Consider the following 17630-nt stretch of genomic DNA (forward strand, 5'->3'; position numbering starts at 1 on the left):
ATATTCAACATGCACACACCATGAACCTAAGCATCTACAATTCAGAATGTGCTAGCACGGGGCATACATACATCAGTTCATATAGGTTTATTTACCAGCCACATGCCCTGTTGGTGTAAATGAAGTGTATGGACTCAATCATTCAGTAACTAACCCGTGAGCAGCACCAAATGGTCACCATCACCTATCCTGATGTTTTCTTTCTCCAAAATGTAGGAATGTTGCCTCCCTCTTTATGAGTAGACCAATGAGACAGGGTCATCAAGAAACCTGCATACATCAAGATGCCCACGTCCACTAGATGAAGCAGGGGTATGGAGGCACAACCCCTTCCAAACAGTCTGGAGTCTGGCAATTGAGCAAAGGGATAAGTCACCCATGCTAAGCAACTTTCTGCCCCGGTGGCATTAATGCGTTCATCGATACCTGGTCTGTAATATGTGATAATTAGAGGGATTTATATTCGTTATGGACTGAACTGTTACTGCAGAACAGGTTACTTCCTAAGGTAACTCTGCCTCCTTTACTCTCAAGACGTTAATGTGACAGGCATGACTGTATCCATCAAAACATGAAATAAAGTGTGAACTTCACAAGTAAATTGTTAAGAGCTAGGTTTCTACCCTCATCATGTTGCCCGAGGCATTACATCTCAGCTGTACTCACTGCCCACACATCACAGAGGGACATCTCACTTGCCCTTATAGACCATGGTACATTATATTTAAAATGAAAGACCATGCGACACATGAACCGAGCCTAGAGTTAGCACACCTGGACACTGCCATAACATCACATACACTTTGAGACCTGCCAACATCTGCAGTCTATGTCCATGTCACACTGGGGCAGAAGCACTACGGTCAAAGACCTCATCATAGAATTCATGACATTTTGTACCATGACACATTAACACGAGACACAGCTCCAATTAATGCAGCATCTCGTTTGGGGCACAGCTTTGGCCCTCGTGCATGAAAAATGTACTATCTGCCCAATCAGTACATACTCCATTCACACACCCTTTCACCCACAAAGCACATGCAACTTCGACAAGACGGAGCGTCAATGAGCATACGCCTGCAGCCCGCATACACAAAACTCAGCCAGGAAAACAAACACTACAGACATGCTGCCTTTCTGGTGAGCATTCAGCCAGTGCTTTTCCATAATTTATTTTAATTTTATTGGATTGCTTATAGCATGAACCTAGCTTGAAAGGAGCAGATCGCTTTACAATGGGATTGGCATTTCATGCAGCAGTGCAGTACTGTTGGTGACGGGAGGGGGTTTTATTCATACGGCAGGTATTGTGGAAAGAACAGTGTTTTCCAGAACTGGAGGATGTTGGGGGCATTTCAAGCCTCTGCCGGGATCGAGCTCCAGATGATCGGTGCGTGGCAGGAGAAGGACTACTTGCAAGTTACAGGCTAGCTTAGGACTCCAACCTTTTCATAAGTTTGCTGCATGAGGCACAAGAGCTTCCAGGAGGTGTGGAGTTTAGCCACCAAATATGTCAGTTCTGTTTTAGATTGCTTTGTAGGCGATACATGCAACTTCAAATATGATCCTGGCGGGGAGAAGGAGCCAGTGAAGCTGGCTGAGTGTAGGAGAGATGCAGTTAAATGTTCGGGCGCCTGCAATGGGGCGTGCAGCATCATGGTGGGCCAAAATCAGGCAATAAGTGCCCACACACAAGCCCAAAGCACCACAAAGCCTTACTAAAGTAGCATCAGAGGAGCGCTACATGAATGACAATTAACATAAGAATCAGAGATCTAATTGCACAGTCATCCCCACTGCTGTCAGACCATCTGAACTCATACTAGGTCACCCCTAAACCATACACTTCGGCACAATCTAGTATGATATCAAAGCTGCAAGTGTATACTTGGACATAACTATTCTATCAAAATCAAAACAGCAACGCATGATGTAGCATGAAGAAAAATAAACTGCTTCCGGCTCACAAACATGCTTCTATATCCCTGCAGGCGCTGAATTATTAGCGAGAGGTTGATTCACCCCCTAAATCCACTTGGTAGCCATATCCCCAGCTTCAGTTTCTGAAGCTACCTGGAAGCGATGTAGAGGCCAGACGATTCCCATAGGAAGAGTGGCCACCTTTAAAAGGCCTTCCAGCTGAGTTGAGATCCTCCCCTCCCACCAGATGATTTCTACAATTAGAGTGGCAACCTCTAATTGTGCCCATCAGGAGGGATGGGTCCCTCCCATACCACCAACTTCAAGGAGAGTATCTTGTCCCCAGACACTTGAGAGAAATGTGTTGCCCACTAAACATCTATATTTTGGGGAGCACAGGGCCGCTTAGAGGTAGAGTAGAGGCAGGCCTCGAGGGAAGAGTATGGAACTGCCTGGCAAGCCCCCCTCGTGACATCAGATAATTGATCGCCTCTGGTTAGGAACTTCCATAAGTGGAGATGTCACAGTGAGGTGTAACGAGCGGGCCGCTGCCCCTGCAGGATACAGAGACACTGGCTTCATTGCTATTGGCAGTCAGCGGTCTTAGATCAACTTTTGAGATGGAAGGCGCCATGGGCTAACCCCCTGCTAAAACGTGTGTCGCTATGGGGATCCCTTGAGGCGTCGGGGATCAAAAGACAAGGGCAATCTGCCACAAGATAGGGATGGGTGAAAATCACCTGATGAGAAGATGCATTTGGAGATAGTTCAGGTGGAAGTTAAAGCCTGGCAAAAAAAAGGAGCAGCCTTGATGGGTGAGAGAGAAAACACACACTGTACATTTTCTAGAACATTTCCAGGGAGTCAATCCAGGCAAATCCTCAAATAGCCCAGTCATTAAGGCTCCTGGAAAACGCACTTAAGGCCCCGAAAGAAGATCTTAGCAATATATTGGAAAGAAACTTGCAGGCAGATTCTTTGGTGGCGATTCATGAGAACAAAGTGATTATTGAGGAACTAGGGACAGAATTATAATCAACGTCCACCTCCAAAAGAGGTCTTCTGAAAGGAATCCCCTCAGGGTCCGCTGTACCAATGTAAGAATGTCTGAATCAAATTGCTTAAATTAAAAAAAAGAAAAATAAAAAAGAGGCAACAGAGGAGAACATATAGGCCTGGGTCCAGGCCCGATTTAAACAAGCAATTGCTAGAAAACAACAAAACATATGGGGAATTTGACAAAGCTTGCCGAATTTGTCTGAGAGATGTAATTGTGAAATCTCAAGAACAAGTCCTGGGTGCCGCCACCTAAACTCCCACTACCTGGAGAGTGCACAGCTTTTAGTGAAAAGAGGGATGCTGCAGGCCTGGTCCATCCTGGCAGACAAAAATGTAGAGGAAAGTCAACAGCATCTTGACTGAACCTATCAGAGGGCCATTTAATTATATTGATCTCTATTTCTGTTTTTCCAAGTTGTATGTTGGCACCCAAGACATAATTAATGTGGTTGTTTATTTCTCAAGGTGGAGGGTGTGCACATCTGTGGAGAATGTCAATTTGCTTCTTGAGGGGTTAGGAGAGTTAACTGCTTTTAACTTTAAAGCTCCACCAGAACAGTCTCTTTAGGATATGTATAGAAGTTAGACGCTGCCTCACAAGTAAGTTTGCCCTTCCCCCACTGTCTCTGAAGTTAGCCCCTCTCCCAACTTTTGAAGGGAGAGCGCCCTCCACCCCCATGCCCCTGAAACTTTTGCCTAGTTGCACCCCTACTGGCCAAGCACATGCTTTCCACAAATGCAGGTGCTAATCCTATAACTAGGGAAGAGGAGTGGAATTGTGTTGCAGTAGGAAGTGGGATTATCTCTTCCCATCTACCCTTCACTAAGATTGTTTAGAGTGACTGCTTCACCTCTGCAAACATTTTTTAAGAATTTTAGGACTGGAAAGAGGAACTGCACTAAAATATGGGATTTGTTTTGCAAGATCGCACTTAAATCTTACGATCAATGCTACCGGCGCGTTATAAACAGGTACATAACAAAGAAATTTAGCAAGAGAGACTGCAATACTACAAAGCTAAGGGAGGAGTCATGAAAACTATCTTTCTTTGTATCTCGTAAACAGAGCAGCCTCATCCAAAGGATCGATTGCCACCATTTATAAGATGTTGGTGAAGAACAGAAATGGTGGATAAATGGTGCATAAGAAAAAATGGGAAGCTGGCTTGGACAGCTCTATTGTGAAGGAGGAGTGGGGATTTGTAAAAGAGCGAGTATACCAAGTGTCTGCACTTTCAATGCAAACGGTCAGTACAAAATTATTTTCCAAATGGTATTGTACATGCTCTAACCTACATATGTTTTCTGCAATCCACACAGACAAAAGCCTGATGGCTAGTTACAAAGTCAGCTCCCACTTACATATGTGGCAGAGGTTTCCCGACCTGGACAGCTTTCGGGTGCAGAGGAGGTAACAGGTACATGCAATAACTAGCTGTTAAATACCAGATCACTCCCCCACTTCATTTATTGTAAGGTGTGCAGCACAAGACTTTCCTTTACAATTCAACTAGGGTAGATTCGTGGGCCTGCTAAAACTAACTTCAAACTACTGATGCCTTCCCCACTCGGTATCAGCACAGGGCCCCCAAAGCACATGTGGTGATCTAGACTATGGAATATTTTAGCATGCTAGGAGTGGGATTTTTTTTTAGGCAATACAGTCATCCTTTATAGATTACATGGGCCTGGTTTGGCTCAAGGCTGTGGAAGTCTTTGTTCTTCATGACAGACCCCCTTCCTACGTGATGTGAACAGACTGTGCAGCATGTTAAGACTGGGTGCTTGGTTTAGGGAGAGGAGGGACTTTTGAGATTGTTCAAAGCCATGCCCCCATGGTGTTCTTGGCTTCAGTTTGCTTGATCCTAAAAACGAATCCAAAGATTTACAAAAAGAACACCCCCATCCATAATCTCCCATGAGTTGGCATGACATCATAGGTCTATCCAAGACCTAACCTGGCATAACATCAAACCTCATCCAACGATCTAGCACAAGTTTGCTCCTTTCTGATTAGGCTTTGCCTTGATGCCTAAGGGTTTAGTGCACATTATAAAAGGTAAACATAAATAAATTAATAAATCATGCTCTTCAGTAAACTCTGCTACTAAAGGTCCTACACTTTCAGCTTTGGCAGTCTGGAATCCTATTCATTTGGATTAGCCTATGAACTTAAAATAGTTAACACTCCTAAAGAGCCTCTCCAATTACCACTCCCTACTTCCCCTCTCTCCAACTAACCTTCTCAATTTTCCATCCAGTGTCCCCCCTGCACCAAATCCCACACACACTGCTATTTTACCTGGTAGTGCCACCACAATGTTACACCACTTAGAACTCACTACAGGGCCCACAACAGGTTTAGCTGCATACCACATGCCTTCCACCAGATCAGCCAACCTCCCGGTTTCTAAGTTGCAGTAGCAAACAGCTTGCTTTCCCACCTCCAGATAAGATACAGCTAGGTGCCATACCCACAAACCATGTAGACAATTATCAACAAACAGGACTCTGGTTGTTTCTTCACAGGAAACCTCAGGTTTGCAAATAGCTCTCGCTACAGCCCCATTAACTACTTTACTTCCCCTTTATTTGAGAACCATACATTAGGAGGCGGTCCAAAATGCAGACGTGTGCTAGACGGGCCACATTACGTAACATTTGCACTAGACATCTGAATCCATAGTCTATATGTGCATCAATAGTCTATCAGACACTCAAACAGCCAGACATAATTATATCACAGATGCACAGATTTCAAGGCAATCTGGCATGCCATCACACATAAAACATACGCTTGCAGAACATGACATAACAAAGACTGACACAAAATTACAGTCCAGCTCACTTAAAATATTGTCACAAACTGTCATGATATCACTCCAGCACACAAGCGTCAAATAAATCTGATACGAACATCAGGCCATCATCATGCCCACCCTTTGATACCACCTTGCGTGACATCACAAGTGCACTGTGGCTTCAACACCATACGGCAGAACTTCACACCTGCATGTAGTCTTCAAACCATTGCATCATCACATCCGCATTTAGACTTTGGTACAACCCGGCATTACAGTCTTCGACACAACCTGGCACGACTTGACACTTGTACTCAGACTTCGACATACCGTCTCAATCTTAGTTCCCACTCAAACTCACTGTCCGAGGGTGCTTTGGTCCTCTGGATTCTTGTGCAGGAACTCCAGAATGTCCAACAGACTCTGAACATACCTGTGGAGGGAGAGCGGGAATACAGATTATGAAGGACATTCTGAAGTGGTACATGTTACGTGTTTAACGGGAGGGAAACTCTTGCATGTTACATAAGTGGTACATCAAAACATCTGGAAATACCCATGAAACTGGAATGATTGATATACTGTAACCACAAACAGCCAGACATTAAAATATGTAAAACAAAGCAGAACCTATATAAAACACCACATGGTATACATTCAATATGTGAAATAAAAACATACATGGATCGAAATTAGGATTGGATAAGCAGGAGCCAAATGCAGCTCCTGGGTATCCAGAATAAATCACAAATCTAACTTCAACCTAAGATGCATATTACCATTTTGTACATTATTTATGACACATTGTGCTTTAAATATCGTATCGTTGTGTTACCATTTGTTTATAGAGTGTCCCAAACACACAGGTAAAATTCACAAAAGATGTCGTTTTTTAGTACAAGTTGTCTTGGGAAACCAAAAGTAGCTCCTGGTAGCGGTTGGTGTCAAGCTAACTAGATCTTCTGGGCTATAACCAGGAGCTAAAAAGCACCCAACGCCTCTCAATTTCAAACTATAAAGAAATCTGAGGAATACAATAAAACTTCATTAAACAAGTTAGTTATTCATATATTCAGATAAATACATCAAGGTTATAAAAAGAATATAGAGCCCACTTCACAGACACACAGAGCTTAAAAGGATCCAAAATGGAGCCTTTCCTCGTACTCCATGCCCATTTAATATGTACAATTCTAATGCCCACGGTATGGTCTGGTATTGCATCAGAAGGCAATAGCACAATGCAGGCCTAAATTGAAAAAACTAAATTTCTTTAACACAGGTATTACATTACAAATCGATTAATACGCTTGACAGAAGAAGCAAAAGTTCCCAAGTAAATCCTTTGGAGAAAGAGGGCAGGTGTAACTCCTAATCCGTAACCCCACCCACTTGCTTACTACGGTATTTAATTTAATAAGATAAGATAAAATCTTACTCATGCCAAGTTCGTGACTGACCAAGTTGTAAACACCATTCAGGGTAGGGTTCCAATCTCTCAGGCAATAACCTTCTAGTACAAGCCCTTTCAAGTTGAATATTTGTTAAGCAAAATAAAGTACATACATACTTGGGTAGGAAGGGAATAGAGATTGCGCTGCTTCAGGAGACACACTCACGGCAGAGAGACAGACCACGAAAGCCAGGCAATGGATAGGCAATGGATTTGGCTCTACTTACTCTGCTTATGCTAGATGGGGCTCCATCAGTACTGCAAGGAATGCATGGTATCAAACAGTAAAACAGACAAGTGACCACAGTTCAAGGGTGTTTATTGAACTTCAATTGGGTTTGAAAAATGCCCATCTAATCCTAAATCTAAAGATGAGAGCAAGCTAAGACCATCTAATAATGACGCGGTCCTAGAGGTATCTTGTCAAAATAAAAGGGCCTGTGCTAGTAAACCTATTGAAAATCCTTACTTCTAAATACAAATGGTGTGGAAAACAATGCTATCCACTGGAAAAGTGTTCAAGAAATGATATGGCAGGATAGTTGAGCCGTTAGCTTCTCTTCCCCGCGTTTTCAGCACAGGACAAGGAAGCACACGCGAGTTTAGCACATACTCTGGTTTTTCTTAGCACGAGGATGCAGATCAAAATCTCAGTATCAGGACCTTCTGTGCCAAAGTCGCTTTGCCATTCAAAGTCTCTTATTTCAGAGGGCCTGATGCGGCACACAAACATTCAAAGTTCCTTTCTCCTCAGGATTCTCATATGCCCAACTTCTATGGTTCACTGTTCACCCCGGGTCCCCCGCCGCTGGGCTCAAATGTTCTTTACTGTATCAAAATCGAAGACTTTCGACTGTGCGCTGGATTTTGGTTGACCCGTCGTTGGACCACTTCAAATCACAATTCTTTGTTCTCTTCTTAATACAACCATTTACCTTCCACTTCTGCCACTTCTCAGCTGGATTCCTTACAGAGACATTCGATTGAGCTCCCACGCGGTGCTGGACTACTCTGACAAAGGTATCCTATCTTGCTTTTCAAAGTTCAAACTCTCATCAGCAGTTCAACTTTACTTGCGTCTTTTATCACACACGTTTTAACAATGTACATTGCAGTGCTTGCCATACAATGTTACTGCTTTCAACCTTGGCTTCAACACAGACCTGTCTTGTATTGGTCTCCCCAACTCACCAGCTGTGTTGATTTCACTGACGCTGCTTTGTTCATGGAGCCAAGTACGGTACCACAGCAATTGCTGCTTCTCCCTGCCTTGATCAGTGAGGCGGGGGAGCCCTGGGTATCTCCAACACACAATACAGGATTCTTTAGCCCGGTTTCCTGGTCTTATGCTTTCTAATCTCGAGGGCTCTGGAAAGTAACGGTTTCTTGTCGGAAAGGTCAGGGGAACTTACCTCCTTGCAATCCCCTTCTGTTTTGCTGTCTTTCTTCTCTCGTTCAGCCGCCATCTCGAAACTTCAGTTTCCTCGTGTGCTTTGCCTCACCCATAGTGTGCTTCCATGCTCTGCCGTTTATCCGTTTGGGGAAGCTTAGTGGAAGTCAGGTGTGAGTGATGGTCAGTAATTGCCTGACCTCACCTGACCACTGTTTTGGAACATGTCAGGAATACTGCTAGGGTGTTAGTCTGTTTTGTTCCAGAGCAGGCTGTCTGTGTAAAAGTGTTTGTGCAGGAAAAGGGGGTGGGGAGACTATAGTTTGTACGTATCCTATCTGATAGAATGGGGTAAAGGTGTTACAGGAAAGAGATACCGTGTCTCACCATCCGGTGTCCCACTACCACTCCCCGAGGACCACTCACCCAGGATATCCTTGCGCACGGTCTGGACCCAAAGGTGATGGCCGTGTCCTGGCCACCTGAGAGAGAGAGAGAGAGAGAGAGAACACCACTGGACTAGTGGGTGAGACACCTTCTGGTTTCTCACAGTACCCCTTAAGTTGCTGGAGACCAAACATGATGAGGGCAGGTTCATAGCACATGGCTTCCTGGAACACAGTGAGATTTGTATTGTAACCACTTATGCACCCAATCAGGATGCTGCCTCCTTTTTCAGATCATTGTACCCTGTGGAGAGTGTATGGTTTTGAAGTTGGTCTTGCCAGCAGATCCCTGGCCTGGGACTCTTTTCCATCATCTCGATTGCTGGAGGCCCGGCCTATTCCTCCTATTCACCCCTCCGGCGTGGAGCATGCAGTGTGGAGGGTGTTTGGGTGCTTTGGGTGCTGGGGCGTGGGCTTCGGTCTACCTTAGCCCCTGGATTTTGCTTTGTTCCCCCGAGTCCACCCTAACTGCTTCTCCAGTGCTCCGGACAGCCTACTAACATCTTCTTCGGCTCTGCGCAAGCAAGGCATCTATTCTGCTCCATCTGAGTGAAGGGGCACCCCCCCGCCCCATTCCTCTGAGATAGGAGGTTATATGTGATTTTACTGACCAGAAAAACAGAGTGGTACATAACAGAGCGGACAAAACTTCGAAAAACACTGCATTTTGTTTTGTTGTTTCCACCCTTGTAAAGCCATCCCAACCCATTTTAACCCCTTATCACACTACCCTTATACTTATACCAGATATAGCTGCATTATACTCATTCCACCTGCTGCCTTAGTTTCCATGAGATGAAGGGAACGTTAGGACTTCCACCATCTTTGCACCCCCTGCAGCCTTATGTCCACTGTTACAAGACGCTGCCTTTTTTGCACTGCTCGCAGCCCGTAATCATAGAAGGATGGGTCCTGTGCCCTGGGAGTTATGGCTTCTCCATTTGTGCATGCCCACAGCCTTATTCCTGCCGCGGAACCAAGATCTGGACGATCTTCTCATCCCCCACAGCCTGGGTTTTCCTAGTGTGGAGGGTCCCGCCCCTACGCTGCGAGTAAGGCTGGACCATGTGCGCCATCTTTTGTTACCACCCGCAGCCTGCAACCAAGGGAGAAGGGCCCCACACCTTGATGGTAAGGATTCAGCAACTTTGTTTGTTCTGCAGGTGCGGTTCTTCTATGTTCTTGTGTGGGCACCCATACTGCATCTGACCGCACCCGCGTGCCTAACCCTGCATTGCTGCTCCCCTTTGCTCGCAATGTGGTATCAGCCTCTGCTGATAACTGCTGCTCCAGCCTCTGTTTTGCTGTATGGTGTGGTTCACCTTGGCCTTGCTGGGCTCTCCTACATCCTCATGTTGGGCCCCGTCTTGGTCTACTGGCACCTTGCACACTTCCTTGGAGTCCATTCCTCATCTACTGCAGCTCCAGTTTTATGCCTAGTGCCTCACCAGCCCCACCAGCACCAGTATTGTGTGCATATTGTAATGACTCTGCTTGACTTTCATGCAATTTGTTCCTTGGACCCTACCTTGCCCTTTGCCAGCGCCCGCTTTCTCTGGGCTTCCTCGTTTCTGCTGCGTTACTTCCTTGGTTTTGCTGCAAGTCCTTTGCATCTGTTGCTCCTGCCTTTCTGCATAAGTCCGATCTCCCTGTATTTTATCTCCCTGGGAGAACTGTGTTGCTGCGTTTTGGGGACAAAAGAAAAATCAAATCCTGTTGCTCATACTCCTCAAGGCTGTGCTAACATACTAGGCCTTTTCAACCCCATTTGTGTAAATCAATCAGATTTCTATATATAAAATACTGCTTTGTCAATTGCTAGGCCTTTTTTTATATCTTACCTTGACTATCTTTTCTGTATGTTAACTTTACTGACTGTGCCTCCAATTTGTGAACTGTTCTTTCTCCATGTTGCCTTTTTAGAACCAAGGCCTTATTCCTGTTTTACTGTTTTCATTGTTGCATGTGATTCCTCTTCAACCAACTTTGTGCTAGGCCGCCTGAGGAATCCGCGTGCATTGTGCAGTCCCTTCATCTGCTCTCCGTCCCCCTCCTCTGCAACCATTGTCCTCTCCATCTATACCATCTACTCCAATTGCTACTCTAGCACCTTTCCTACCCCTCTCGCGAAGCCTGGACAGAAAAAATGTAAGAAAGCACTTCTGTTCTCCAATCCAGAGTTGCCCATTGCTGACACCTACGTCAATGCTTCCTCCAGGCAGGCCATTACTGGCATCCTCTTTACTGTCCCCTCTCCTTTACCGATGAAATCCTCATATGGTCTCTATCCTCTCCCCGTTTTCCTCTTTGCCCATTAATGGTGGAACCAGTTGGGACGTTCTGTTGGTGCAATTCCCATCATCCAGGTGCATCATTAATGTCTACCAGAATGCACCATCACGGCCCAGGGCTCTCAGCTCAACCTCCTCCTTCTTGACAGACGTCTTCTGTCTATCATTAACTTCCTCTCTTCTCCTGGCATTCCTCAGTCTGCCACCCCTCTGGCCTCTTCGTCCCCACCGACGGTGCACCTGGCCCCTGTACCCCGCCTCGGAAGACCTTTAGAAAAGTGGCAACCAGCTCCACCAAGCTAACTACAATTCTCACTCTGCTGTCAAACACTCTGACATCGGTCACCTCTTTGAAGAATTTGACCTTGACATCCTCGCTCTCACTGAGACGTGGTTCAATGCCAGCTCTAGCACTGCTTTTGACACTCTACTTTCTGAGGGCTACAAGATCCTCTCCAAGCCCAGGTCAAACCGGTCTGGAGGCGGAGTGTCCCTTGTCTACCCTGACTGGGTCCCTGCTTCCATCATACCCACTCAATCCTACTCCTCCTCTGAATGTCTTTTCTGCAAGCTTTGCGTCTCCCCTACCCTCTCGCTCACTCACTCACTCACTCTCGCTACCATCTACAGGACTCCTAGGCCCATCTCCTCCTTCCTTTCGGAGTGGGCCGACCTCGCTTCCTCGCTTCTGACCACTACCTCTAAGCTTTTCCTCCTTGGAGACTTCAATATTCATCTTGATTCTCCTGATGCGGCCAAGCTACACTTGTGCAACCTCTGGGACTCTTTCTTCCCCTCAGGCCTGATCCGCTCAGCCAGGCACACCTTGATGTGCTCATCTTAGCCGATATCTCCTTCTTCAACCCTCTCACTACTCCGCTCTCCTGGTCGGACCACGCTCTCCTCTCCTCCCATCTGAAGCTCTTGGGCTCCCGGCTAAGCCTCCGCCTGCACTGCCAGTCTCCTTTTCCATCAATCGACCTATGAAGCAATTGTCAGTTGCTGCTTTTGCCGCCTCCTTCACCCCCCCCACTCCTACTATTCACTATCACACCGACTCAGCTCTTGCTAACCTTCACCGCTCTATCTCCAACACCATCGACATCCTTGCCCCTGCCATGAGGATCCACATGAAGCCTGTTTCCAAGTGCAATAGTTGGTAGGACTCCGATTTAGCGTTGTTGAAACCCAAGTGCAAAGCGGCGGAACGGAAATGGTGGGTTCTAGCACATCCTCTGACAAACTGGCCTGTCGCCTGCTCCAACGGCAATACAAACTTCTCCATCTGCTCCTAGAAACGGGCCCATATCCAATCCTGCATCTTTGGGGCCACTAAAAAAAGACAGGTGATCTTTTCAAAATCTGTACGAAACTTGCCAATCCTACTGCAGTCTCCACTTCTCTTCCTTCTCAGGCCCTCTGCACGGTGTTGGCCAGCCATTTCACAACCAAAACTCAGGACATCCTGTCCTCTCTCTCCTCTAACCCGTCCCACCCTGCCATGCCTGCTTGCAGGCCTACCTCTGCTCCCTCCCTTCTCATCAGTGGCACCTGATGAGGTCACCAAGACAGTCTGCTCTATGAAAGTCTCCTCCAAACAGGTGCTTCCCTGCTCCTCTAAAACTATCAAGGACAAAAAATGCCTCTCTCGCACCCTCCTTGGCGGAGTTCTATAACCACTCTTTCGCCACTGGCTCCTTCCCCTCACGCACTCCTTTGTGCACCCCCTCCACCCCTGCAAAAAAAGCTGTCTGCAGACCCTTCGTTCAAATCCAACTACCATCCTACCTCCACTACCCCCTTTTTGGGCAAACTCCTGGAGAAGTTGGTTATCTCCCAACTAATCCATCACACTGATTATGTTGGCTGCCTCCACGACCACCAGTCTGGCTTCAGAGCAGCCAGAGGCACGGAAACTGCACCTGAACACCCATGATGACCTGCTCTCAAACATCAACTCCAACTCTCCTTCTGCCCTTCGCCTCCTCGATCGGTCCTCTGCCTTTGACACATTCAATCCTCATAAACCGGCTCCGCGATACCCTGGGTATCACAGACGGGGAACTGGATTGGTTGACCTCTTCCCTCTTGAATCGGCCCTCCCAAATACAACTGTGCCCTTTTATATGCTCTACTTCACTCTCCACCTGCAGTGTCCCTCAGAGCGCTAGCCTCTCGCTGTGGCTTTTCAACATTTACCTTGCTCCGCTTACCCACTTGATCTCCACCTTCTCTCTTTATTTCCAGTGTTATGCTGACGACACAGCTCTCCTTTAAGCTTCCCTCCTCTTCCTCCTCTCTTTCCCGACTGCCTGACAGCTATTCAGTCATGGTTTACAGCCAACTATCTCCGCCTTATTACCAGTAAGACTGAGATCCTTCTCATTGGGACTCCTACCCACTCCTTCCCTTCTACACTCTGGCCGCCCTCCTTGGGCCCCCTCCGCTCACCCGCATGTGAAGCTAAAAACCTGGGTGTCATCTTCGACTCCTCTCTCTTACTAACCTCATATCGCTGACTTTGCCAAGAAAGTCCACCATCAGCTTCACCTCCCCCCAGAAACACAATGTCTCCAGAGCTCTGGTTCTCTCAAGGCTTGATTAGTTCAACAGCCTCTTCCTTAATCTGCCTCTTTCCTCCCTCCGCCCTCTTCAACTAATCCAGAATAGGACTACAAGACTTATCCTTGGCCTCAAGCCCAGGGACTTCAAATCCCTCCACTGGCTCCTGGTGGCTACAAGTATCAAATTCAAGACCTTATGTATCATCCACAAGGCTTTCTGGGGCCTGCGACCTCTCTACTTCCAACTCTCTCTCCCTAAATACCCTCCTGCTAGAGTCCTCCAAACCTCTAGCTCCAACTCTCTGCAAATTAGATGTTTCTCCAAGCAGACAGTCGGGGTAGATCTCTCTCTCTCTCTCTCTCTCTCTCTCCCCGCATGTGCCTCCCTCTGGAACGGCCTCCCTACCGCCTCTGACTTGTGACCAATCTCCTCAAGTTCAAGAAGCTTCTCAAGACCTTCCTTTTCTACTCCTCCTTCTCTCTCCCCCCTCCCCTGCTAGCCGCCTCCTATCACTGCAACTGGTTGCCTGTGTCCTTTATGAGTCTCATAGGGGTGAGACCCTCCTTTGACCCTTTCCTGACTTGCCTTCCGAGGCTGGTCCACCCCTCCTCCCTTGCACCACTGTCCCCTATCCCTGGCTCCCCCAGACACTTGCCCTGCTGGGCACCCTCCAGCACTTCTCCCTTTACCCTCTTGCTATCCCTCCCTTCTGTCCTGATCTGGCCCCTCCCCCTGCACTTCCCGATACTGCACTTGCACGAACCAAATGTCACAAGGCCTAGTAGGACCGGTATTGTTGTTTTCTCCTCTGTTCCCCCACCCTCTTGTCTTGTGGCGCCTGGAAACACTTTCTGCTGTATAGTGTAGAGGAAGAGCTAAATGCCCCTACTAGAAGCTCTGCCCTCATGTTGCCTATATGTTGGGAACCAGAAATTGCAACACGTGCAGTACCAGTGAATGCCTGTACTGCAAATAATTCTTGAAACAAGGTATCCATTGAGAAAACCCTATATGCATTATCGAAGAAATGATGGTCTTCTGGACAAAGTCCCGGAAGAGGTGTGAAAATGGATGACAAAGAGGGCTGGTGACGTCATGCGAAACAAAACTGACGCACCTTGGAGAGATAGAAAAAACGGAAGAATATAGACGTTCTATAAGATCTGAATAAGAGGTGTCGAAGATGAGCAACAATTCGGGATCAAAATGAAGATGCTTGTGCAAAGAAACACAGAAGAAAATGCTAAGTCATTTTATACTTGTACAGATGATGTAACGCAAATAGACGAAATAATACTGAGGCTGGCTACGTAGTGAATAGATTGCAGCGATGCGTCAATGTATATACATAGGAATATATAGAATCCAGATGTTCTACGATGCACTTTAGCAAAACTTAAACCCCATGAATGGAAAGGGCTCGAATGTGGCGCAGTTGGAAAATAGCTAATGGCGAAGGAGAATTCAAGGAAGGCTGGCTGGCCCAACACCAAGAGTCGAGGTCACTGTGAGCCTGGTTGTCTCAAGACGCTACATGAACATGAGAAAGGAACAAACTTCTGTTTGAGGTGGGATGAAAAAACACTTAGCAAGTGGAATATTCCAGAAGGGAACAAAGCGTGCCAACAGATTGTAGAGGGCCACGTATCAGAGATCTCTACAGTTTGTGTAGCCAATGAATCATCGTGTATTTTGGGACGATGAAGATGACTTGCACTAGAAGAGGGCTTAGTTGTCCACCTGATGTTAGAGACCCAATCACAACCCCAGTCAGTATGGAACATATACTTACATGTTCCCTGTAAGTCCATCACACCCCCAAGTAGGTTTTAATAGTTTTCCACGTAGTGTGACGTCAGTGATGACATTTTTGCTATGAAAGTAATGTTTTTTATGTGATGCGTTGAGATTGTGCTGTGCGACGTCCGTTGTAACTCCCTGTTTTAGATAATGGCAAATATAAAAAAGTACTACCTTTTTCCAACTTCCTGAGTCGGTTTGAGTATTGATGTATGAGTAAGTTCTGCATCCCCATCCATCTCGAAGTATTGCTACCTCGTCTTAAAGGGCCCCAGATCCCAGGGTTCAATAGGCACCATACAAATGCCCAATAAATAAACCCATTAATTAAAATAAATAGTTTAGCCTCATACAGAACCGCCCTATGGATATGGGGAGGGTATTTCAATCGTACCCTAAATCCTAAACTAGTAAGATGAGAAATACAAGAAACCAGCCCCGCCGGCAAAAGTGCTTGTATCCTTGTTGACAGACATCCGGATAGGAGATATATGGAGACAAATTAATGGCGCTAGAAGAGGGTATTCATATTATTCCAGTTTGCACAACATACACACAAGGATTGATTATATGTTAACAGGGACAGATACTTTGGGTAAGTTCATGGAGGCTGAATACAGGGCGAGAGACCTCTCAGATCATGTCCGACTGGTGGTGCGTTGGCATAAAACGACAAACAGGCCACCGATCCCCACATGGAGGCTGCGAGTGGAAGCATTGCTAGATAAATCCTTTAGGAATCATATGGAGGATAACATTGAAGAGTTCTTTATTTGAATGAAGGTAGTGTTGATGGTGCGGGCACATCATGGGAAGATTTTAAAGTGGTCATCAGGGGAGAAGCAATATGCAGGATGGGAGGAGAGCGGAACGAGTTACTAGGCTGCCTGTACAGAATGGAGGCAGACAGGGAAGATGGAACATACTCTGGTAATGGTGGGAGCGGAGAAGGGGAAGCTTCTTAAACTGCAACAAACTTTTATTGCAGATTGGGATAGACTATGCAAGTACGATTATGCCAAATACACTGAGAAGCTACATGATAGTGGGCATAAACCTGGTAGGACTTTGGCATGGTTGTGCTGTGAAGCGAAGCGAAGCGAAGAGGGACCAGATTAGTGCCAGCAGAGATGAAGGTGGAGAACCATGGAGTACCCAAAGTGAAATTAACAACACGTTTAGTAGATTCTATAAGCATTTGTATTGCACAGATACAGCAGGTGATGCAAGGGTTATTGAGGATGCCTCATCACAAATGAATTGCCCGGACAGGACACGGAGCAAGTAATGATGTTGGATGCGCCATTCTCCGAGAATGAACTGAAGACGGTCATATCCTTCCTGGAAGGTAAAACCCCGGCAGCAGATGGACTCCCGGTGGAATTTTACAAGGAATACAGCAGCAAATTAGCACCCTAACTCCTCTGCACCTTTGAGGAAGCATGCAAAGTAGGCCAGCTACCAAAGAGCATCAGGGAGCTCATCATAGTGCCGATTCTCAAGCTGGGTATGTTTCTGACGGAATGTGGCTCATATAGGCCCCTCTCTACAATGAAAAGGACTGTAAACCCTTACTACACTCTGGCAAACAGGTTAAAGAAAGTCATAGCAACACTGGTCCACCAGGATGAAACGGGATATGTTCTTGGGAGAAACACCTCCTGTAACATACGAAGGCTGCACCATGTTATAGACAGGACCAAGACAAATAGTGTGCATTATGTGGTCACTTCGCTTGATGCACTCTAGGGTTTTGACTCTGTCAGGTGTGACTGGTTGCATGCATCCCTGCAGCATTTTGGGCTGGGAAAGACATTTCGTAAATGGGTGCAATGGGTTAATGCAAGGATGAGAACAGGTAAACAGATGTCGGATAGCTAGAACCTGCGAAAAGGGCACAAA

General features: G+C 46.4%; 1 protein-coding gene across 2 annotated transcripts in view; it reads right to left on the minus strand.

Annotated features, from left to right (window-relative positions):
- PDK2 (pyruvate dehydrogenase kinase 2) overlaps window positions 1–17630 on the minus strand; it is a 202660-nt gene that overhangs the window by 121048 nt on the left and 63982 nt on the right. The window contains exon 3 of one of the 2 annotated variants that reach the window (XM_069634361.1): window positions 6145–6216. In XM_069634361.1, coding sequence (XP_069490462.1) covers window positions 6145–6216 — 72 coding nt within the window. Of the gene's footprint in view, window positions 1–6113; window positions 6217–17630 lie in introns of both variants that reach the window. The other variant, XM_069634362.1, reaches the window with a different exon arrangement.

Source organism: Ambystoma mexicanum, chromosome 13 (genome assembly GCF_040938575.1).
Source record: "Ambystoma mexicanum isolate Mex_15411 chromosome 13, UKY_AmexF1_1, whole genome shotgun sequence".
In the NCBI taxonomy this organism is placed as follows: domain Eukaryota; kingdom Metazoa; phylum Chordata; class Amphibia; order Caudata; family Ambystomatidae; genus Ambystoma; species Ambystoma mexicanum.